This window comes from Monodon monoceros, unplaced genomic scaffold (assembly GCF_005190385.1).
Source record: "Monodon monoceros isolate NGI ecotype Baffin Bay Population unplaced genomic scaffold, NGI_Narwhal_1 Super_Scaffold_6, whole genome shotgun sequence".
NCBI classification, from domain to species: domain Eukaryota; kingdom Metazoa; phylum Chordata; class Mammalia; order Artiodactyla; family Monodontidae; genus Monodon; species Monodon monoceros.
Genome location: NW_021703783.1, coordinates 76,544,248 through 76,569,887, shown reverse-complemented (window position 1 = coordinate 76,569,887; position 25,640 = coordinate 76,544,248). Strand labels below are relative to the sequence as shown.

Sequence of the window (25,640 nt, the reverse complement as noted above, 5' to 3'; positions counted from 1 at the left end):
CCCAGCCATCCCACTACTGGGCATATACCCTGAGAAAACCATAATTCAAAAAGAGTTATGTACCACAATGTTCATTTGAGCTCTATTTACAATAGCCAGGACATGGAAGCAACCTAAGTGTCCATCAACAGATGAATGGATAAGGAAGACGTGGCACATATATACAATGGAATATTACTCAGCCATAAAAAGAAATGAAACTGAGTTATCTGTAGTGAGGTGGATGGACCTAGAGTCTGTCATACAGAGTGAAGTAAGTCAGAAAGGGAAAAACAAATACCATATGCTAACACATATATATGGAATCTTAGGGGGAAAAAAAAAAGGTTCTGAAGAACCTAGGAGCAGGACAGGAATAAAGACACAGACGTAGAGAATGGACTTGAGGACACGGGGAGGGGGAAGGGTAAGCTGGGACAAAGTGAGAGAATAGCATTGACATATATACACACTACCAAATGTGAAATAGATAGCTAGTGGGAAGCAGCCGCATAGCACAGGGAGATCAGCTCGGTGCTTTGTGTTCACCTAGAGGGGTGGGATAGGGAGGGTGGGAGGGAGACGCAAGAGGGAGGAAATATGGGGATATATGTATATGTATAGCTGATTCACTTTGTTATACAGCAGAAACTAACACACCATTGTAAAGCAATTATACTCGAATAAAGACGTTTAAAAAAAAAAAGTATAATGAACAGGAAATACTTCCTGGAGAAAGGGTCATATAAACTGAGGTATGAAAGAGTAGTAAGACTTCAACTGGCAGAGAATGGGGACAAGGGCATTCCAGATGGAGCAATGAAACAGCAGATATTCAAGGAACATAAAGAAGCTGATACGGTCTTTACTGCTGGTGTGTATAGGAAGCACGGTGGTGAGAAATAAGGCTGAGAGGTGTACTTATAACAGGACACGTAAACGTAAGGAATTTGGATTTTGTTGCTTAGGAAATTGAGAGGCACTGGACTGAGGGGATAATGATCTGACTGCTTTAAAAAGACAATTCTGGGGCTTCCCTGGTGGCACAGTGGTTGAGAGTCCGCCTGCCGATGTAGGGGACACGGGTTCGTGCCCCGGTCCGGGAAGATCCCACATGCCGCGGAGTGGCTGGGCCCGTGAGCCATGGCCACTGAGCCTGTGCGTCCAGACCCCGTGCTCTGCAACGGGAGAGGCCACAACAGCGAGAGGCCCGCGTACCGCAAAAAAAAAAAAAGACAATTCTGGCTACCATGTAAAGCTGAACTGGACTAGGAAGAGATAAGAGAAAGAGAAATTAGCTAGGAGGCTACTCAAGCTGTTTGGGCAGGAAGTGATCATGGCCAGAAGTAGGGCAGCTTCCATGGGACCAGAAAGGATGGAGGGCAGGCAGGACATCCAGCACTGACTGGGGGACACCAGCTTCCTATGACGAACTTTCCAGGCTCCTGGTCCACTTTACTAGACAGAGGGGAACACACATCCTGGAGTACATTCTTACATATTCTTCTTATTTATCCAAATTTCTATATTTCTAATTGAGTTTTTAGGACTAGTTAAAGTATGTTTTCTTTCTATACAAAAGGTTTCAATAATAGCTGTGATGGGTTACTGTCATGATTTCATCAAGAGCTATCAAGCAAAATGACACTGTCTGTATCATTAATCATTTCCATAACAGATGAAGACAGCCATGTTACCTGATAAATGCCTTCCATGGCTTGTCTCAATATTTATCAAACACAAATTTCACCTCAACAATGTTCTGTTTCTTTGGCATTATTTGAGGTAAACCACATACACACTTGGGAAACTGGCTGATTCGATGTTGGGCTGTGGGAAACCTTCCATGATCTTGCTGCCACAGAAATGAAGACAAGGAAAGCACTGAACTCAACAACCCCAGGCAGAAGGCGGCTGGAGGGATGGTGCAGTTGGCAAGGGGCCTGGGAGGGCACAGAAGGACCCCTGCTCAATCTCTGTCACTTTCCCTTAAAGAGGAGCATCTGTTGATTTGATGAGGGATAGGCTTCTGAGTGACTTCCAAAATAACAGAGCCAACATTTTGACTTAGTTGAAGTCCTCATCATTGCTCACCCATTTTATGGGAAAAAACTTCCTAAGTTGTTTTCCATCCTCCAAACTCTTGCTTCCCTCATCCCTCCTTCACATGCCATCAGGGTTATCTTAGCAAATTTCAGGGTGGATCATGAGATGCTCTTCCGGGCATTGCTCCCAGCTTTTCCTACGGCCCACGCCCAGCCCTGCCTTCCCAGGGCCCTACATTCACCCTGCACTCCTGCCACCCTGAATACAACATCCAGCTCCATGAGTTCACCTCTCATCTCTTGCTGTACCCTCAGTCTGGAGTAAGTGCTCTCCATAGGTCTCCAACTAGAAGTTGGTTACTGGGCTAGATATCAGAGAAGACACCTGAGCAAAGGAATTCAAAGTCAAGAGAGAGGAAGAGACACAGAAAGAGATAATGACCAAAACAACAGAGTCAGGGCACAGGGTGCAAGGAAACATGGTTTTTATTTCAGTCTACAGGGGCTATAAAATGCTACCTGCGCTACTGAAGTAAGCACAAAGTCTAGCTCAACTCTCTCTCTTAACACACACACACACACCCCTATGTGAATCAGATTTTTTTTAATGATGAATTAGAATAGTTTGCATCAACAGCTCCACCATTGAGAAAGAAGGATATCAGCAACCTTGCCCTTTTGTATAAGTGTAGAATCCAGATAATGGGGGAAACAGGAAAAGGGGAAGGTGTCAGAGAGACTAAGCTGAACTTCATAACGAACAGCTGAACCAGATTCACTTTGTTATAAAGCAGAAACTAACACACCATTGTAAAGCAATTATACTCCAATAAAGATGTTATAAAAAAAAAAAAAAGAGCTGAACCAGAGCGGGAAGGGGAGAGGAGTCAAAACACTCCATGCAGACTGAGTTGGAGGGAGAGGTTTAGGAGTCTGAACCAATGAGGCAGAGGTTGGAGAGCTGCCACTGTGAACGTCAGAGAGGCACTAAGAGTAAGGCAGTTGGGAAAAAGGAGATTTAAAAGAAGTTATGCTGTATATGATGAAAGGATTCCCTCTCAGATATTCTTACGAGAGACTCATAAGAATAAGGTTTAGATTATTTTCAATGGTTTTGAACATTAATTGATGTTTCTTTGAATGCCAGACTTTGCTTGCTAAGAGAGGGCCACCAGGCAGCTGGGCTCATTATGAACGACATCTGGGTACCTATGGTCATACTCACACAGTGATTAAGCTCCTCCTGACAGGGACCTAATTGTACTGATTTCAGTATGTCCTTATCTCCTCAAGCCTGGAAAATTTTTGCACGTAACGGTTTCACAAAGATAACGTGTTAATTGATGCTAATGTTCAATTGTATTTTGTTCTATGTTTTCATAGTACTTTGATACTGGGGATATGTTGACTATATATAATTGCCTGGTACAATCCGGGCATCCCACACGTGTTTGCTGAACTCATCTTAGGTGACTTGGTAAATATATTTTAGGCTTATCATATCAGTATGTTACCATTCCAAAAAAGGTGTTTGTGTCATAAAATCAGAATGGTTTGCACCTTTTATATGCTTTAAAACACGTGATATGCTCTGAAGATACCCCATAAAGCTGTGAATGACAGGTTAAAACAACCCAGTGATTCTGAGCCACTGTTGTCCATTTTGGAAGAAGGACATGTTTTCAAGGCAGAAGTGACTGGAACACCTGTTCTGTAGCCCTCCCAAAACATCTTAAATTAATACCTGTGTTCTGAAGCTTTTGGCTTATTCCAGACCATAGGGATTTGGGGGAGAGAAAACAAAAAAAAAAAGGAAGGGAATTAGAAAGAGAACAAGATTCACCACCTCCCATATCAACCAAAGGTACATTTTCTGGACCCTTATATTTAACAACCCACCAAAAATCCATACTGAGATAGAAATAAATATATTTCATTATCGAAGTTATGAAATCCTGTCCAACTCCCAAACAGAATTGATCTCTTCAAGTGTCCTAGTTAACTTCTCATTAGCTCCAAGTGAAGGTTGTCATGACAACAAACTGGCAGATTTTAGTCCCTGGAATTTATTTGATATAACCTAGAACCTAGCTGTTCCTTTTTTTCTTTTTTTTCTAAGTGCTGGTTAGTATATAGGGAAAAAAAAGAGAAACGTTTATATATTCCTTCCGTTTCACAGCTTTCAAATGTTGTGAATTAATTTGTTTGCTAATTCACCTAAACTAAAAAGAGCAGGTTTTTTTCCATTTTGCGACATTCTTTCACATATAGAACTACCAGAACTGGAACACATCTCAAAATGCCCTAATTAAAGCTGAAGAAACACTTTTTAAGTTGGAAGATAAAATAAACTCAAAAACACAGAGGAGGGCTTCCCTGGTGGCGCAGTGGTTGAGAGTCCGCCTGCCGATGCAGGGGACATGGGTTCGTGCCCCGGTCCGGGAAGATCCCACGTGCCGCGGAGCGGCTAGGCCCGCGAGCCCTGGCCGCTGAGCCTGCGCGTCCCGAGCCCGTGCTCCGCAACGGGAGGGGCCACAACAGTGAGAGGCCCGCGTACCGCAAAAAAAACAAACAAAAAAACACAGAGGACAACATCAGGATTGAAAGCAGTTTGTTCTACTCAGGGACTGAGTTACTCACATATATCACTCAAGTCAGGACGTGAGAGCAAGTCACAAAGCTTGGCTAAGGCAAGGTGGGCCGTCTGGATTCTTCCCTCCGCTTGCATTCAAACGCCCCTACTTGCCCCTATTTATTCCTGATTTGTTTATATTCATAGTCAACTTCTTGGCTCAGGCACTGGGCTCGTTGTGATGAACTTGATACCGATATCTGACTCCCAGGAAAATTCTGATGGCTCTCATTCCAACCAAGGGACAATCTCTTCATCTCAGCAGTAACTGAGTGAAAGGATCCTGTTTAGAGATGAGGAGAAAACTAGTCCCAGGAAACATTAAGTGACTGACCCTCGGTAGTAAAGCTGAGTGGCAGAGCACAACCTATAATCCTTACTCTTACAGACACTCGCTCTCCTGTCTCAGACAATGTAAGTTGAAAAGACAAATGGGTTCAGGAGAAAAATAATCATTTGCCTTTTATGAACTATATAATAATGGATTCAAGGACAATTTCAGCAAAGAACAGTCTAGGTTATGGCTCAAAGACGGCAAATTGGTAAGTTTGGTCTATGACTAAAAAACTGTGATTGTAAGTGATCTACTAAAGAAGTTCGAAAACGAAATGAGCTGAGTTCTTGAAAACAGATATGAAAGGGCAACAATGCACTTTAGGAGAAGAATTACATATATGAATCTCATGAGTTTGAGATATCTGATCTACTGGGATATTTATTCTGAGTACTCAGAATATCATTACTATAGTTAAACATCTGGTAATTTGTGTTGTAACATTTGAGGACACAATAAAGGATGTGCAACTAAAATTCTAAGATATCAGTTCTATGATCAATGTAGGCACAGAGCACAGGTGACATAAATTCTGGAAAGTTGCTTTTTGCAAAGGCCACAACAGTGAGAGGCCTGCGTACTGCAAAAAAAAAAAAAAAAAAAAAAAAAGATAACGTAAACAAGAAAACAAAAAGAGCCATACCAATAATGCTCTTTAAGAATTAAAAATATTTTGTTATTGGTCACCAATTGAATATTAAGCTAGCAGAAACTGATTTTTTAAAAAAGATACAGCAGAGCAAAAATAAAGATCCTAAAAGCTTTCAGAGAAGAAAAACAGAGATGGGACCTAAGTGGCTGGGAATTCAACCAGAAAAGCAGCAGAGGGAGGTCCCAGAATCAGAGCTATGATGCAGGCATTGGGGGCAACCAGTCCTTAACCAGAGCAGGAGAGGGGCCTCCAGGAAGGAAAAGAAGAGTTGAGACATAAATATAAACACTTGGGTACAAATCTATGGATGAATATATGACAGATCCGATGTAATGATCAGAAAGAAGTTAAGAAAAAAGACAAGTGAAGAAAAATCAAACCTTATACAGGAAAGGAAAATAACCACAGTACATTGTGACTTGGCTGTGAACATTGTTTATGGGGTTATAATGACGTAAACACTGAATGCTGATTTAATTAAATTCTGTGATATAACAATATTTAGAAAGGATGGGGAAAGAAGAAGTTGAGGAGAAGTATAGGGAATCCTTGTATAGTAAAGTCCTTGTATAGTAAAATCAATAGATATTATATAAAACTGATTTATCAAGAAAAAAATAATTATTTTTGGCTGTCATTAGCACTATTCAACAATTTTTCCAGCTTTCCTCTTTCAAAGCTGGTAGCAGAATTGTTGGCATGGCTCGTGACTTACTTGGCCAGTGAAATGTTAGTGCAAGTGATATGATGGAAACTCAAAGAGCCAGGGTGTGATTTGCCCCTTTTCTTCCCTCCTGCCCAGTGACTAGGGATGTTCCAGAGGATGGATGTGCCACCAGCCTGGAGACCCACTGGGATTTGAAGGGTGTTGGTTATCTTGCTTTTCATGACTGATCCTGCATATTATTTATAGACTTGCAAGTAAATAACAAAAGGAACAGCTGAAAGAGTTGAAAACGGTCTGCTCGCAGTACTGTGGGGTGTGGACAGGTCGAACAGGAGACTGTCCCTTTTCATTTTAAACCTTGTACATCTATTTGATTAAAAAGAAAAATAGCCATGGTACCTACAGAACATATATCTCAATCAACCAGATGAATGTACAAATGGAAATTCAAAGAGCAAGTGATTAGGGGAGAACAGGTATTCCCTGCTCCTCTAATTTCCATACAGGGTAAGGAACTTCCACTCCACTCCCGAAGAAGGAGGGACACTTCCAGCTTCTTTTGGATGCAGCCAGGAGAGCGGAGTCACTTATCTGATTGGTGAGTTTGGGAAAAGCAAACTAGGCTCAGCCCCATTGGGTCAATCTTTGCTTACATTTTTTAAGGCACCCTGCCTGTGGGACTATTACTCTCTACTCCTCCATGCAGTCAGCCGGGCAGTCAGCAGGGGAGTGGGGGAAATCCTACAGCTACACAAGTGTGCTAGATTATTGTGTGACTAGGTGGGCAAGTCTGCCTAATTCAGGGGTGAAATATTAATAAGCTTGTTTGGCCAGAGATCCAGAGCCATGTTTGCTAATCAGCTTTGTCAGTAATGATGCCAGTGTTTGAGATCTCCATATATCAGTTTCCTGTGTCCTATTTCTCAATGGGTTGAGAACTCAGAAGGAACTCCTCCAAAACATGAATATCAGTCATCACTCAACTCTGTAATCAGATTAATAACACACTATAAGGATAATGCCTTTTTTTCTAGTTAGAAAAATACAGATGTGTAGAAAAAGTCTGAAAGATATATGCTTATCTATATTTTCTAATTTTTCTTCCCATATTACTTGGGTAATAAAAACGCTCAAATACTAGACTTAGAATTTAAAAGTAACATTATAAACTTACAGAGCATTGTTTCTTAGGATTCATGGTTATATCTGAATGATTTATCTAGATTGGCTTTGTTTTCATTTACCATCAGTTTCTTATAATTGGTATGCTTAGAAGAGCTTTGAAGAAAACATTACTTATGTGTCCAAAAGTTGGGTTATATCTGGTACTCTAAGTAGAGAAAGTACAGGCCAGAAGAACCACACCGTTCAAGTTTAGTTACATAGTTATGCTCTGATAAAGTAAAAAATAATTTCATTATGTATAATGACATCCATCCTGCAATGGCAATAAAATTTTCCATTATTTAATAACCTACTTCCATTTCTTTACCAATTGATTCCTCTTCTGTTTCTTCTACTTGAGATACATTTTCATTTGAAGTAACTTTAGGAGTTGTAGGCAATGATATTTCAGTGATTTGCGTAAGATTAGATAATTTCTCGTGAACTGAAATAACTCTAAAAATAACAAACATGTATGCATTTTACTTGAAAAGTTAAGTAAGGCATTCATTTATTCCCAGAATCAATAAAACATGTAAAGTAAGTCCTTAGTTATTTAACACTTAGATTTCTGGCACCCCCAAACATCATTCAATCATTCCTTCATTCAAGAGACATGAGAACAGAGACACAATTCTCACCTGCATAGTGTTTATGATCTAGTTATATACTCAGACAGATTTATAATTATAAACTGGCAAAGACACAAAGCAAAAAAAAATGTAGACATCCAAAATATTTGCTTAAGATGAAAATAAAGAAAATAAATATCTACATGGGCAAAGAAACACCAGGCAATGACAAAAGATCTACTCCTACTTAAACTCAGTGCCACGCTCTGATTGGCTGGCTGGCCTGAAGCTAAGAATTAGGACAAGTCAGCAATGGCTCTAAGAGACGGTTCAACGAGCCCACACAGTGACATGTACTGTGTGGGGAGTGGGGGTAGGGAGAAGAATCAAGTAAAAAGGAAAAGCTAAAGCCGAGGAGGAGGGCAGAGGACGCACTGGCAATTGTGCGCAGGACAGAAAGCTTCTGGAGCCACGGTCCAGTGAACCATGGAGGCGCTGGAGACAGAGGTTAACTAGTGAATGCAGTCAGAAGCTGGAAAAGCATTGAAACAGCTGAAGGAGGCAAAGAGCCACCTGCAGGGCTCCCAGTGACTCTAGGATACAGGCACGTAGAGTGCAGGTGCGCACGTATTCATGCGTGGGTGTGCGGGTCTCCATGCAGGGGCGGAGGGAAATTTTTATGAAAATGAAGGAGATGATGCAAAAAAGCAAAATGACATCAGGAGCAAATGCAGGAACGTCGATTTCCCCAGTTTCCCGCAGCATGCTCTTCCTTTGCCTTCTATAGGATGATCAACAAGAGCAATTCCCCATAGACTGATCGTGACCCTCATAAGAACACAAGGAACTCCACCCTAGGTGGGAGAAATACTGTCACCAAGGGATGAATCAGATGAACGTTTGTCAGGCAACTTCCTCTATAATAGCCTCAGTGACAGGGGCATGTCCCTAACTTTAGTCACCCTACCATTGATCATAAACACACCAAAATCAAGAACTTTTTGGAGTAAAACAAGAATCCTGTCAGTTTGTTTACATTCTGCTCTGCAGAAATTATAATCATTTTCATCATGTGGTTCTGAAAAAAAAAATTCTGCCATGTTTCTGGATGTACAAGGAAAGAACATAATTTCCTAACTTTGTGGCTTAGCTGTGCTGGTATAGTCCTGTGTCTAAGATTTTCCACCATGACACTGAAAAAACTTTTTAAAAGGAAAAGAAAAAGAAAGTTGACTGAATAATTGAAAGTATGCCAGCTCTTGAAACATCTCTTGTTTTATTCTCTTTCATGGAGAGGCCAAAGAGAAAGAGTTCTTCAAAATGGAAATCAAGGACCAGGAACCAGACTCTCCAGGTAAGGATGGAGAAGTGCCAAGTCCCTGCACTCAGTACGTGGTGAGCAGGGCAAAGAGCTGACACTGACGGACACAGGAGGCCATGATGAGACTTGATATTTGCCCAGTGCTTTCAGCCTTTCAAAGTATCTGCATACATTATACATGCATACAAAGTATATGCATACACTGTCTGGCTTGATCCTGACAGTAACCCCAAGAGGTAGGCAAAATATTATTTCCATCTCAGAAATGAGAAAATGGAGGCTGAGGTCGCAAGGGCAATGAACAATGGAATCAAAACTAAATTAACTAAGCAAAGAAAAAAAGTGAAAAACAAACAAGGAATTTGGTAAGATGAAATCAGAAAAGAGAGAAACCAGGCATGAGCAAAAATTAGAGTCTCCATCCCCTGTTTGAAGGAGAGGGAGGAAAACAGAGTGGCTGATGCAGAGGCTTTTGACTTGGGGAACAATACAAAATAGGATTGGTCAAAGAGGAAAGGGTGCGACCAGGATGGCAGTGGAGTCTGGGCTTAATTTTGCAACTTAATACAGAGCCACATTAAGTTCTTTTTAAAACACACCCCAAACTACAGACAAAATATAGTACAGACAACATCTTTGTACTGTCTGTAATCTTTATGAAGTACCAGAAACTATTCCTCCAACAACTCTAGGTCCTATTATTATTATTCCCATTTTACTGATGAAGAGACTGAGGCACAGAGAGGTTAAGTAACCTGGTCAAGTTTGCTGAGATAGGAAGATACGAAGGGGCACAACCAGCATTTGAACCAAAACAGGCTGGATTCAGAGTTCATGCTCTTACCCACTGCAATATCATACCCTGCTAAGTAAAAGGAAGACCTTTCCAAAAATGTCTCTAAAAGTTTGCCTGTGATTTACCTTGTATATTACTGAAACAGTCAATATTATGAAAGTATCAGCAAAGAGCTGTGGATAATCCATCTTTACTTGCCTGTTTAGTGGAACCCAGAAAGAGCCAACATATACATTGTTGTAAGCAGTAGATGTAACATCTGAAATATTCAGGGGCTTCATATTATAGGCATACAACAATAACACCTATAAGAAAATTAAAAGACATAGAAAATGTTACATCAAACTTACACTTTGCCTCAAAAACTGCAGCATCGGTTCTCAAAATAGTGTCATTATACTTTAAAAGGTTTTTCTTTGGAAGAGAAAAATGAGGGTTTTTTTTTTGTTTGTTTCCAATTCACTTTAAAGAGAAATGATATGAACAAGAATTGTGCAAAGGTTATGAGATGAAAATAAATGCTAGTTGGTACCAAGGTTATATTATTTTTGATGACTGACACTTCTTACTGCAGTTAAGTTTAAATTTCAGCCTCTGAAGGCCCTCTGCAACAAGTTCTAATGTATATTGTACCTGGTGAATATCCAACTTTGTTTCTTGTTCCTTCTCCATATGCCCCTTTCCCATCGGTGGTCATAGGTACGTTTGTGCATTCACTTATGCTGTTCCCTTCCTGTTCTCTCCGTGTATTCCATCCACACACAACTTACCAGCCCCCATCTCTAAGATGAAACTTCTCCTAATGACTCATGCTTTAGTAATTTCCCTGATGTTTGAACTCTGAAAATTCTTAGAGTCAGTCCCACACTCTACAGCACCTATTTACAATCATGAATTCACAGAATTTGAGATTCAGAGGACCTTAGAGGTGGTCTGCTCTAAGTCCTTCCAAGAAAGCTGAGGTCCAGAGCTGACAGTCAAAATTAACTAATTAAATGTATGCATTTATCTCCGCTTCCTCACAAATCAAACTAAAATAAGAGTAAAGGGATTCTGGGAATTCCTGGCGGTCCAGTGGTTAGGACTCTGTGCTTCCACTGCAGGGGGCATGGGTTTGATCCCTTGTGGGGGAACTAAGATCCTGCAAGCCACCTGAAGTGTGGCCAAGAAAAAAAGAATAAAGGGATTTTTTTTTCTTAAAGGCATAAATCCACAAAGACAGAAGCAAGAGAGAAAATGAAGCAGATGAGAGATGTTAAAAACATTTTGAAAGCACCTGAAACATTTGAAAGCACCTCTGCTTAGTCAGCAGAGAGGAAAGGCTGTGTCCCACCTGCCTTCAGAGGGGCTGCCAACAACAAGCACGACCAAGAACCTCGAAAGCCTTGGGGACAACCTCCCTCCCATCCCTTCTCCGAGTCCATCCAACCAGGAGACTCCCTCCCTCCTTCCCTGCCTCTCCTCTGCTGGCCAAACTTCTTCCATTTTTCTCTCTGCTGAGGTTAAATCAAAGATCTATGCTCAGGAGGGACATTAGATTACAGAGGTGGGGTGCTGAACGGAAAACGTTGGAATGAAGTGAAAGTCTATATTCTGGACAAGAGACATCCCTCTACCCCACTCCAGCCCCTGCCCAGAACATAGAAAACTAAGCAGTAGTCTAAAAGAGTCCTCTTTGGGGAAATTTACCAGATGAAGAGAAAAGACCTACAGATACTGACATTTCAGGATCCACCAATGAAGCTGCTAGCTCCCACAGTCACCCGGCAATGAGGTTAAAAGTCCATAAGCCTGATTCAGTATGCTTCTCAGTGCCTCAAACATGAACAGACAGCCAAGGGTCACTAGACATGAAATGAAAGGTAGAGACCAAAACTAATGTAAGAAAAGGAATGTGGAGAATCAGATACAAGATAGAGAGCAGAAGAAAACATCACTGAAACCATAATTAATATCCTCAGAGAGAGAAAGGCCAATATTGCATCTATGAAATAAGAACACAGTGCTATTAAAATGAAAGAGAATAAGAGCTCTTAAAAATTAAAAAATATGATAATCACAACTAAATAATCAATAAAAGATTTGAAATATAAAGTTAAATATATCTGCCTCCAAATAACCCTAAATTTAAAAACATAAATAGGGGAAAAAAGATGAGAAAAGTAAACATTCAATCTAACAGGCTCAATATCTGAATAACAGAAATTCCAGAAAGTGCAGAGATCATCAGAGGGAGGAAATTATCAAAGAAAAACGTCTCCACGGACTGAAGAATATACTTCACATATTGAAAGGGGCACCCTAAGAATCCAGCACAATACCCACACCAAGGCACATCATGGAATTTTAGAACACAGGGGACAGAGGGCAGGGGGACAGAGGGCAGATCCTCAGAGTTTCCAGAGGAAAAAAGTCACAAAGAACTAGGAATCAGAATGGGAACAGAACTCTCGACACCAATGCGGGATTGCCAGAGATAATGGAGCAGTGCCACCCACATTTTGAGGGGAAAAAATTTTCAACCTAGAATTCTATGCCTAGGCCAACAGTGAATTAAACATTAAAATGATGCTTAATTTTTGTCAGACATAGAAGGCCTTAAACTCCTATGAAAGTTCAGGGTTAATTTTAGTCTGTTGCCACCTTGCTAATCATCTCAGGGGACTGAAGTCATGGAATTATTCCGTGGCGAAACCTGAACAGAATGTACTAAAGAGCGACTGTAGCCCTGTTTTAGGGTCAGAAACACACAAAGAGGCAGCCAGCTAATCAGCATTTTTTGTAGAAAATGCGCATGTTGATGATTTACATCTGAATTCTATTGTTACCTTCACTTCTCTCACTGAGTCTGGCTCACGCCTGGTTTTGACTACATGATCAGAGAGGTACAAAAGACTCCTCTCCCAGGTAAGACAGCAGCTTTCTTGAAACCAAGATATCTCACCGTATTTCGGCGGTTCATGACCCACAGATGACGTGTGTCCCGTGCAACTGAGAGAGGACCCAGGAAGCTGCTCCTGGGTATCTTAGTCTCTCCTTTAGTCTGAAATCAGAATTAACTTGAATAAAGTAGGTCAATATTTAAACAATAAAACACTAAACTCACTCGCATAGTTGTCGTGAGCCAGAGCTCTGGAGCCGGGGTGCCTGGGTTCGCCTCCACCACTTACTGGCTGTGTGATCTTGGGCAAATTATTAAAACATTATGCTTCTGCTTTCTCATTTGTAAAATTAAGATATGGTAATCCCCATCCCATGGATCAGGGTGAGGATTGAGTGAGTCAATGTAAAGTGCTTTAAGCGGTATTTAGAGCATTATTGTTGTCATTTTTAGCCCCATGATCACTACTGGCTCCTTACCCTTCCTGGATACCTCATTTTCTATATTCTCTTGGACCTGCTGCTAATCCCAAACCAGCTTTCCATCTAATCCCCCAGCCTGTCCTCATCTAATCCACTTAGTTCTTAGTTGATAATAGTGCTTAGTTCTATTCCCAACTTGTCTTTACTCCTCAAGGATAAGTTATATAACCTTGCATACTCAGGACTGGATTCTTCAGGAGGCAATACGCCCATGATAAAATTTCCAGTGTTCCTTTATTCACTTCTGAAAATATTCTTTTTTTTCAATGGAAAAGAAGTGATATTGTTTTGACGAACACTGAGGAATACTATATTTAAAACTGCCTTGTATGTTCATCATTATCAAGTAGGATTTATCTCAGGGATGCAAGGATGATTCAGTATTTGCAAATCAATGTGATGCACCACATTAACAAACTGAAGAATAAAAATTATATGATTATCTCAATAGATGCAGAAAAGGCTTTTGACAAATTCAATGTCCATTTATGATTAAAAACTCTCAACAGAGTGGGTATAGAGAGAACATACCTCAACATAATAAAGGTCATATATGACAAACTTACAGCTAACATCATGCTCAATGGTGAAAAGCTTTTCCTCTAAGATCAGGAACAAGATAAGGATGCCCACTATGACCACTTTTGTTCAACACAGTATTTGAAGTCCTAGGCACAGCAATCAGATAAGAAAAGAAGATCAAAGGTATCCAAATTACAAAGGAAGGAGTAAAACTGTCACTGTTTGCAGATGACATGATCCTATATATAGAAATCCTAAAGACACCACAAAAAACTATTAGAACTCATAAATGAAGTCAGTGAAGTTGCAGGATACAAAATTAATACACAGAAATATATTGCATTTCTATACACTAACAATGAACTATCAGAAAGAGAAATTAAGAAAACAATCCTCTTTACAATTGCATCAAAAAGAATAAAATACCTAGGAATAAATCTAACCAAGGAGGTAAAAGACCTGTACTCAGAAAACTATAAGACACTGATGAAAGAAATTGAAAACAACAGAAACAAATGGAATGATATACTGAATTCATGGACTGGAAGAATTAATATTGTTAAAATGACCATATTACCCAAGACAATCTACAGATTCAATGCGGTTCCTATCAAAATACCAATGGCATTTTTCACAGAATTAGAACAAATAATTCTAAAATTTGTATGTAACCACAAAAGACTTCAAAGAGCCAAAATAATCTTGAGAAAGAAGAACAAAGCTGGAGATACCATGCTCCCTGATTTCAAATTCTACTACAAAGCTATAGCAATCAAAACAGTATGGTACTGGCCCCCAAACAGACACACAGACCAATGGAACGGAATAGAAATAAACCCAGAAATAAACCCACACTTATATGGCCAACTAATCTACAACAAAGGAGGCAAGAATATACAATGGGAAAAAAAAAACCTCTTTAATAAATGGTGTTGAGAAAACTGGACAGCTACATGCAAAAGAATCAAACTAGACTACTCTCTCACACCATATACAAAAATAAACTCAAATGGATTAAAGACTTAAATCTAAGACCTGAGGCCATAAAACCCCTAGAAGAAAACATAGGCAATATGATCTTTGACATTGGTCTTAGCAATATTTTTTTGGATCCATCTCCTCAGGCAAGGGAAACAAAAGCAAAAATAAACATGTGGGACTACATCAAACTAAAAATCCTCTGAACAATGAAGGAAACTATCAACAAAAGGAAAAGACAGCCTACTGAGTGGGAGAAGATATCTGCAAGTGATATACCTGATAAGGCATTAGTATCCAAAATATACAAAGAACACATGCAACTCAAGCTCAAAAAAAGCAACAACAAACAAACAACCTGGATAAAAAATGGACAGAGAATATGAGTAGACATTTTTCCAAAGAAGACATACAGATGGCCAACAGGCACATGAAAAAATGCTCAACATCAAACATTATTAGGGAAATGAAAATCAAAACCACAATGCTCACCTCACACCTGAAAGAGTGGCTATTATAAAAAAGAACAAATAACAAGTGCTGATGAGGATGTGGAGAAAAGGGAAGTCTCATGCACTGTTGGTAGAAATGTAAATTGGTGCAGCCAGTATGGAAAGCAGTATGAAGGTCCCTCAAAAAATTAAAGATAGAACTACCATATGATCCAGCAATTCCACTTCTGGAAAAAACACTAATTCAAAACTATATATATATATATATATATGTATATATATATATATATATATTACACATATATAGTTATATGTAATATATATATACACATATATAGTTATCAATATATATATACACACATATATATGTGTATATATATACACATATATATATACACATGTGTATATATATATATACACGTGTATATATATATATATCTACACATATATAGTTATCAATATATCAATCAATCAATCAAATATTTCTCAGCCATAAAAAATAACAAGATCTTGCCATTTGGGACAACATGGATGGACCTAGAGGGTAGTATGCTAAGTGAAATAAGTCAGATGGAGAAAGACAAATACCACGTGATTTCGCTTACATGTGGGCTCTAAAAAACAAAACAAATGATCAAATATAACAAAACAGAAACAGACTCATAGGTACAGAGAATAAACTTGTGGTTGCCAGAGGGGAGAGGGGTTGGGGGATGAGTGGAATAGATGGGGGAGATTAAGAGGTACAAACTTGCAGTTTCGAAATAAATGAGTCACAGGGATGTAATATACAACATAGGAAATATAGTCAATACTACTGTAACAACTTTGTATGGTGACAGATGATAACTAGACTTTTCATGGTGATTATTTTGTAATGTGTACAAATGTGGAATCATTATGTTGTACACCTGAAACGAATACAATATTGTAAAACAATTTTACTTCAATAAAAAAAAAAAAGAAAGAAAGAAAAAGAAAAAATCGTCTTGTCCTCACAGCCCAGGAACAGTGAAAGACGAATCCCTCTTCCACTAGATAGAGCTGATTTGTAATTTCCTCATCTTGATATCTTAATCACCTAACAAAATGCTTGGCACATAGTATGCACTCAATAAATACTTTATTCATTAGTTAGTAAGCAGTTGAGCTACATGTGGTTTGTAAAGAAATCAATATTAAGACTGAAAAGACTTAGGTTCCCATTCTTATTTTTGTCACTAATGAGTTGTGGTGTTGGTCAAGTCATTTTACCCCTGTGGAACTTTTCTTCCTCATCTGTAAAATGAGAATGTCGATTAGGTGTTCTCCTAGTTTCCTTTCAGTTCTGACATTTAACCTGGGTGATACCAAAAGTCAGAGGTTACCAATAGAGCCCACTATATAAACTGGCAATGGAGTAATTTCTTGGAGAGTCATCATGAGAGCTGTAAGTTCACTGGTAGCACCAGCCTAGACCAGTGCTTCTCAACCTTAAATGTGCATACATTACTTGCACATTCTAAACTGTGCAAGTAAGACGAACATTCTGATTCAGTGGGTCTGAAGTGAGACCTGAGATTCTGCATTTCTAATGAGCTTCCAGGGGATGCCAGCGGGGCTGTTTCCTGACCACACTCTGCAAGGGCCAGGGACTATCAGATGCCTGCCTCATTTATGCAGCTTTTGTCTTCCCCAGCTTCCAGAAGTTGGATGTAATTTTGGGCCCCATCTGCAGGACCAGGCTCTAGTTAATCACTTAGCCAACAAGTCCCAGAATCCAGAGGACCTCAGAGGGAGGTCCTGGGCATCTGTATGATCTCTAAGTTATAGCACTCCTGACATCCAAGTTGATAACATTGGGCTTTTGCTTTTGTTGAGACTTGATAATTTTCCCAGGGACCCTAGCTCATCTTTCACTACCCTGCTAGGCCTGAGCTTGTCTTGAATGCACAGCCTGTTTCTTTGGGACTCTGAAATAGAGTCTTGCTCTTCTTAGGGATTTAAAGCCCTCCAGAAAGAGCACTGGCTCCATATTTCTTGTTCCCAGACTGGCTGGACTTCTGAATAAACTTATCTCCAAGGACTGTTTCAGCTCTATCCAAGTTTCTGTTTTTACTTTGCCAGATGGAGTCTTCCTTTTCAGTGCTTTGCTTAACCAGACTTCTTGGACTTGATCATGCTTGTCTGCCTACATCTTCTGGGGCCTCTGAAGAACATGCCTTGGGCTGTCCAGCTGCCTTCAACACAACAGCCTTTGCGGTCGTTTGCTTCCCTCCAACTCAACAATGTGTTGAGTTGCTCCAATCCTGATTCATTGTCAACTAGCATTCCTCCATCCTGGGTCTCAGTTTCCTCTTTTGTAAAATGGGGCTAATGATAATACTCGGCCGTTTGGATCCATGGGTTTGGCATCCGGGGATTCAACATCCCGTGAATCAAAAATATTTTTAAAAATCCAGAAAGTTCCAAAAACAAAAATTTGAATTTGCCATATGCTGGTAACTATCTACATAACATTTACATTGTATTAGGTTTTATAAGTAATGAAGAGATGATTTAAAGTATACAGGAGGATGTGCATAGTTTATATGCAAATACTATGCCATTTTATACAAAGGACTTGGACATCTATGGATTTTGGTATCTGAGGGGGTTCTGAACCAATCCCCTGTGAATACTGAGGGACAACTGTACCTACCTCATAGAGGTGCTGTGAAGTTAATGAAGTAGAATACCTGGAACACAGTAAGCTCTACATTGGTGTTCATTATTGCTATTATCTTATGGGTTTCATGAGCTTCACCCAGTTTTTCCAACATTAAACTCTACAACAAAGGTCTAAGATAATAACTAGATGAATGCTCACATACATGAATATTTAAAGCATCACACAAATTTCAGTGTTGTCTTCTGAAAACATAGACTCGTAGGTCTGAGAAGATCTAGCCCTCCCAAGTCAGCGTTTCCTGATTTGGTAGCTGAGATTTATGGCAGCAACTGAATCTTTTATCATGACCCAATACATACATACTCACTGTCAAAGGGGGAAAAATGTCCCTGAACTAAGATAGGAAAACTGTGTGTTCTGGGAGCTTCCCTGGTGGCACAGGGGTTAAGAATCCACCTGCCATTGCAGGGGACACAGGTTTGAGCCCTGGTTCAGGAAGATCTCACATGCCGCAGAGCAACTAAGCCTGCGCACCACAACTACTGAGCCTAGGCTCTAGAGCCCGTGAGCCCACGTGCCACGACTTCCGAAGCCCACACACTTAGAGCCTGTGCTCCGCAACAAGAGAAGCCACCCCAATGAGAAGCCTGCGCACCAAAACGAAGAGTAGCTCCCATTCGCCACAACTAGAGAAAGCCCACACGCAGCAATGAAGACCCAGTGCAGACAAAAATAAATTAATTAATTAAAAAAAAAACTGTGTTCCGTGTCTTTGTGGCTTATGCAAATCACTCAAGCAACCTGTTTAAATCAGAATTCGTTAGTTGGTGCTCCACTTCTAATCTCTGTCTGACACCAGTTCATGCGCCCATGCTAATTGTCAGACATGGCTGTTGATTCATGAAACCTCGTTATTCTAATTATCAGCCACAGATGCAGTCTTAACATTAACTCCCAAGATCATCCTGCCCCAGACTTATAGGGATGTGATATTTCTACAACCTTGTGAAATGAACTTTATACTTTGTTCCTCATTTTTTAAAACTAACTATTTGGGTAAACAATCTGTTTCCCAACAATGTTATCCTTCCATACCCTTTCTGAATGGATATACTCTTATCACACCTTGTTGGTTCTCTTGCCAGCAAGTAAAGAAATTCTTCAGGATGCCGGATGTCAATCTAGAAATGTTCTTTTTAACAGTATCTGTCATGAAACAAAAGTTTCAGAAAACAACATTTTCACTTACTGTATGTGATGCATTCTGATATTGCCTTCTTATATTTAATTTCTTTAAAAAGATACTATCCATGACACACTATATTGACTCCATGAACCATGAGTATTCTTGGAACTTTGGTTTGAAAACTACTGCACTAAATTCCCCCAAAGAGACCACAGATTTATTATTTTAAAATGTATATGAAATATCTGGCAAGGATTGGGTATGGAAAGGGTGGGAAGGGGAGTACTTTCAAAATATGAGAAATAGCATTAAATGTTTCTGGGGAGTGATGTGTTCAAGTTTCTCTTTTTTGTATGAGTAGGAGGGATGTATAACCGACCAAGAGTTAGCAAAAGGTCGCCAGCCTAAGGAAGAAGAATGAAGAGGCTATTGGGAGAAGCGTGTTTGAGAGCAAAGAGAGGTGGGCTCTGGAGGTTTCCCCACCTGACACGGTTCATATGAGTCAAGGAGCAGCAGAAGTTACCAGAGCCATAGCTAGAGGGGACAGCGCTCAAGAGGTAGGAAGTACAGGAGCAGACCATGGCAGGAGGCAAAAAACACAGATAAAAAGTACTGAATAGGGTAAAACTATATGGCAAATGTTTTATGGGAAAGAGCCTGAGGCTCTTCTTAGAGACAGCAGTAATCAAAGGAGTGCTATAGTGGAAGGTTCCTCTGCAAAAGGTGGTAGTTAGACCCCCTGTCCCATTTTTAAAAGCTTGACTCTTCAAGACTCTCCTAGAATCGGAATCACTGTTCTACCTCCCAGAGTTCAGGCATTGATACTGAACTGCTCCCAAATACTTGCCCCCTTTCCTGCTCCCCAGTTAGCCCTGTTGCAAATGTCTATACATGTATATGAACATAGATATGGATACAGATATAGAGTTAGATAAAGATAATAAACATTAAAATAAGGAGTTTCGTATGTGATACAAATTTGTAAACAGCATTTAGAGAGAAACTAAGTTTTTTCTCCTATTTGCTATGCACTTTAATTTTTGCTGGTTAGGCAGAGTTTACTCTCTCTTCTGCCCATTGTTGGCAGCTAAAGTATGTATAAGGAGATATTGTTGGTAAACTTTAAAAGGTGCTTTAAAATAATGCTTACCAAGTGTATTACATGTGTATTTGAAATTATTAAACTTTCAAACAGCATAATAATGTGAAAATCATTTCACATAAGAATAATAAATGACAACTACTGTTTAGGTCGAGGGTTTACACAATTATCTCTAGGGTACCCATGATACAGAAAAGTTAACTAATCTACTGAAGGTTACAAAATTACTAAGTAACAGAGCTGGGATTCAAAACAGGAGTCTGATTTGCTCCATTCTGAGGGCTCTAGAGTCTGTGTTCTTAACCACTACACTAATGTAAGCAAAATAAATAAAAGAAAACCATTTGCAGTAAAACTGTGCAAGGACAAAGTCTCAAAAGTGGCTCGTGAAAGCAGTCAGAATATTTTTAAAGCAACAACAATTTGACTCTCAAGAGAACAATGGAAATGAGTAGATGACATTCTGAATGTACTGAAAGAAAATAATTTCCAATCTTTAATTCTTTACTCCATAAAAATTCATTTCACAGATAAATGTAAAACAATGATATTTATCAGGCAAACAAAAATTGAGAGTGTTTGCCTCCAGAAGATGCTCACCACAAGAAATTCCAGAATATGTACTTCAACAGAAAGAAGTGATCCTAAATGGAATGTCTAAAATGCAAGAGGGAGTAGAAAGCAAAGCAAATGATGAATATGTAGAAAATTCTAAAGGAAAATAACTCTTGTATAAAACAATTAAAAATAATATTTTGGTTAAAAAAAGAAAATGTACAATAATATCATTTAAGTCATTAGAGGAATAAAGATCATTCATTAACTTTTGACTGGGACTTCCCTGGTGGTCCAGTGGCAAAGAATGCAGGGACTTCCCTGGTGGTCCACCTTCCAATGCAGGGACACCGGTTCGATCCCTGGTCAGGGAACTAGGATCCCACATGGCATGGTGCAACTAAACCCGTGCGCCACAACTACTGAGCTCGCGCATCTCAACTAGAGCCCACGCGCCACAAGCTACAGAGCCCATGCGCTCTGGAGCTCATGTGCCACAAATACAGAGCCCACGTGCTCAGGAGCCCTGGAGCCACAACTAGAGACAGAAAACCCTCATGCCACAACTAGAGAGAAGGCTGCACACCACAATGAAGAGCCTGCGCACTGCAACGAAAAAAAATCCCACATGCCTCAACGAAGATCCCATGTGCCGCAACTAAGACCTGACACAGCCAAAAATAAATAAATCTTTCAAAAAAAAAAAAAGAAAGAAATTTTAGACTTTGATATGTTGTCCTGAGGGTAACCACTAAAAGCACAGCAAAAGAGTGCGTAATTTCAAAGTTCAGAGAGGACAAATGAATGAAAAAAGTAATCAATCCCAAAAAAGGGAGAAAGACAGAAAACCTGAGGAAAACAGAAAATCTGAGACAAGTGAAAACACAAAATAATATGGTAGATTTAAAACCAAATATATTATTATTTACATTGTGAATGGACTAACTTCTCTAGTCAAAATACAATATTGTCAGACTGTATTTTAAAATATCCAAGTGTATACCTTTATTTAAAAATACAATTAAGGGACTTCCCTGGTGGTCCAGTGGTTAAGAATCCACCTTCCAATGTAGGGAACTCGGGTTCGATCCCTGAGAACTAAGATCTCACATGCTGCGGGGCAACTAAGCCCGCACGCCGCAACTACTGAGCCCGTGCACTTTGGAGCCTGCATGCCACAACTAGAGAGAAGCCTGTGCACTGCAATGAAGAGTCTGAGCACCGCAATGAAATATCTCATGTGCCACAACTAAGACTTGGCACAACCAAACAATAAATATTTTGAAAAAAAAATTAAAACACAAGTACACAAACGGGTTGAAAGCAAAAGGTTAGAAAAAGAAATATTATGAAAGTAACAACCACAAGAAAATCACTTTCCTCTAGTAATATCAAACAAGGCAGGCTTTATGAGGGAAATATCATTATTATGAAAAGGTCAGAAGTCACTGAATTCACCAAGAAGTCACAATGCTTATTAATCTGTTTGCACCTAAGAACAAAGCCTCCAATTAGGTAAAGTGAAATTTGACAGAACTACAAGAAAGAACAAAACAACAGCAATCTCAGTGAGAGAATTAAATGTTAAAATCTCAGTACAGTTGACTCTTGAGCACACGGGTTTGAACTGCACAGGTCCCACTTTATGAGAATCTTTTCCAATAAATACGTATGATTATACTACACAGTCCATGGCTGACTGAATCCAAAATGTGGATATGGAAAGCCAACTGTAAAGTTACACATAGATTTTCAACTGTGAGGAAGGTCAGCACCCTGACTCCTATGTTGTTCAAGGGTCAACAGTAATTGATTAAAAAAAAATAAATCCCACCAAGGCATGTGGGATCTTTTGTTTTGATTTTCAAACAAAACTAGAAAAATCACCAAGAATATAGAGTATCTGAACAAGACTATACAAACTAACCTATTGGACATATATCAACACTGCCTCAACAACTGAGGAGAGCACATTCTTTTTAAGAGCAATGGAATATTTACACAATAAACACCTTCCTGGCAAAAAAAAAGCAAGCTTCAAGAAATATCAATCATACAGAGCATTTTTTTTATTACCACAGAACAAAATAATCTACGAATAAACAACAAAAGATAACTAGAAAAGCTTCATATAGTTTGTAACTTAAGAAACATATGTTGAAATGACCCACGAGTCAAAGAAGAAATCACAATGGAAACTTTAAAAGTTATTTTTAACTGAAAGATGATGACAATACTATAATAAAACTTGTGGGATGAAGCCAAAGCAATATTTAGAGAGAAACTGATAGCTTTAAAATGCATAGATTAGAAAAGAAAGAACTAAATATTGAGCTAATATCTATCTCAAGAAGTCAGTAGTTAGGAAAAGAACACACAGACACACGAAAAAAACAGTAGAAGATATTTAGGGTTAACGAAATAAAACTAATTAAAGAGAAATCTCTGGTGACAATGACCAAGAAAAAAATGCACAAATAAGCAATATAAGGTGTGAAAAGGGATACTTCACTACAAATACACCAGACAGCTTAAAAATATGAGATAAATTTTAAATAAAATGGGGAAATTCCTAGAAAAAGCAACTTAAGCAAAACTGACTCAAGAAGAAATAGAAAATCCCAATGTTCTATAAACAGGGGTGATAGTTAGAATACTTAAAACTTGGTTTGACAAAGGCACTAACCATTAGAACAGATATTAGCCCAGTCAGAACTGATACCAGCTCTGATAACCAGTACATTAGTACTATTGCTTAAAGATTGCCCCTAACTATGGAGAATTACATCACTAGTCTTATATTATCTCACAACAAAAACACAAGGGCTTTATTGATGAGCTCTTAGCAAATATCTGAGGAAAGAGGTTACTCCAAACTTACACAAACTTCACTATAGAACAGAAAAACATGGTTATATTTATCAACACATTTTAAGAGCCTAGCAAAAGCCGCATACAGAAAATATCTGACAAGGATAGCACAAAAAGGAAAAATTATAGTCCAATATTACTCTTGAAAACAGTGGCAAAAATTCAATATGAAACATTAGCAAACTGAATCTAGTAAAATGAATACATCATGACCAATTTGAGTTTATCTCAGGAGCACAAGGCTGATTTAACATTATAAAATCAATTACTATATTAAAAGAGATAAATGATAAAATCCTCTTAATAGATACAGTAAAATATTCATGATAAAACTTCCTATTAAGGTGGCAATAGGAAAAAATTTCCTTAATGTTATAAAGGATAACTACAAAAAAATATTAAACATCATATGTAATGGTGACACATTGGAAAGTTTCTCTTTAAGTTCAGGAAAAAGGAAAATGATCAATATGAATCCAACTTTCCCAGGATCTCTTAATTATTTCACATTCATTCTGCTGGACAACATAGATTCTAAATTGCTGTATATTTCTGTCTATATGATAAGAGGATCTTCTCTACTCTTTAAGTTATAATGGCTTCATTAAACTTTATATCCAAATGTAAGATTTAGCTTTATAATTATATTACATACCATAGGTTCTGTTTCCTTTGGAGGTTTTTCCAGGGGAGGAATGTACCACTGAAAGCAAAGTTCTTTGTTTAAAGCTTGTGTTGCTACAATTGAGGACACCACATCTCCATACGATGGGCTGGCAAAGAGTTTTAATGATAAATTGGAGTGTAGAGAACTGTCAGTTGTTCCTAACTAGGGAACAAACAGAAAAATCAGCTTAATTGCTGGTAATGAATTTATTCAATATTTAAAACATTTATTCAATTTTCATTCAATATTGACGATTGGAAAACTCGGGGAATCATCTCAGCTTGTTTTATGGATGTAGGTCTTAAAACTGCCCCTGATTACCACAGAGAAGATTCTTTTATAGAAAAAATATATTTCAAAACCCAGTGAACTCAACAAATGTCTTCCACTTTGGTGAATATTCAAGAGTAAAGATCTAGAGGGAAAATGTCCATGCTATCATTTCAGTCTCAAGGTCACCATGTAGTCTAAGAACATCTTCTACTTTTCTTCTTGTTTATTCACTTGTGAAGATACTTAGGGTTTGGTTACAATTTATTATCTATTTTCCAATAGCATTCTTTGCAGTACCATATGCAAAATAAGACAGAGTTTTTGCTCTAAGAGGTTAAAATCCATTACTCTCATTCCCTCTTTAAATGAATGTAGCTGATTTGTAAGCTTAGTCTTGCTGGATCTGGGCCCAGCTCATCTTATGGAACTTGGTCCCTGAATCAGGAGTTTTCAAGAAACATAAATGTGTAGACTGCAATTGGCAACTTCATAAAATATTTACTTAGTTTTTTAAGGTAGCTAAGAAAGTAAAGCATGAATGATATCAACAAAATAAGAGTCTAGCCAGAGAGATAATAATGGTGATAATAATATCTCAACTCTATAAAGGCTTTTCTTCAATGGAGTACAAACTATTTTCAAAATTAATTTCTTGTTATTCCCAAGATTACAGCATGGTAGCTGGAAAGCAGTTCTTCTACTAAACTCTTGACATCTAAGGTGTCTCAAAGGCTTGGTGACCAAAGGGAACATGTCAGTGGCTAGAAAGAAATGCCTGGTGTTTCTATAACACTTTGTACCTTCCACTTCTGAGTCTATTCAAGATTCAATAGAAGACTGTCAATGCAAAGTCTTCAAA

At 38.8% G+C, this 25,640-nt stretch overlaps 1 protein-coding gene across 1 annotated transcript in view; it reads right to left on the bottom strand.

Annotated features, from left to right (window-relative positions):
• Window positions 1–25,640, bottom strand: part of CFAP54 (cilia and flagella associated protein 54) — a 295,719-nt gene that overhangs the window by 23,439 nt on the left and 246,640 nt on the right. Inside the window, exons 64-66 of the mRNA XM_029206275.1 lie at window positions 24,497–24,670; window positions 10,361–10,467; window positions 7,788–7,929 (exon numbers count right to left, since the gene is read on the bottom strand). Of these exons, the coding sequence (XP_029062108.1) occupies window positions 7,788–7,929; window positions 10,361–10,467; window positions 24,497–24,670 (423 nt within the window). The remainder of the gene's footprint in view (window positions 1–7,787; window positions 7,930–10,360; window positions 10,468–24,496; window positions 24,671–25,640) is intronic.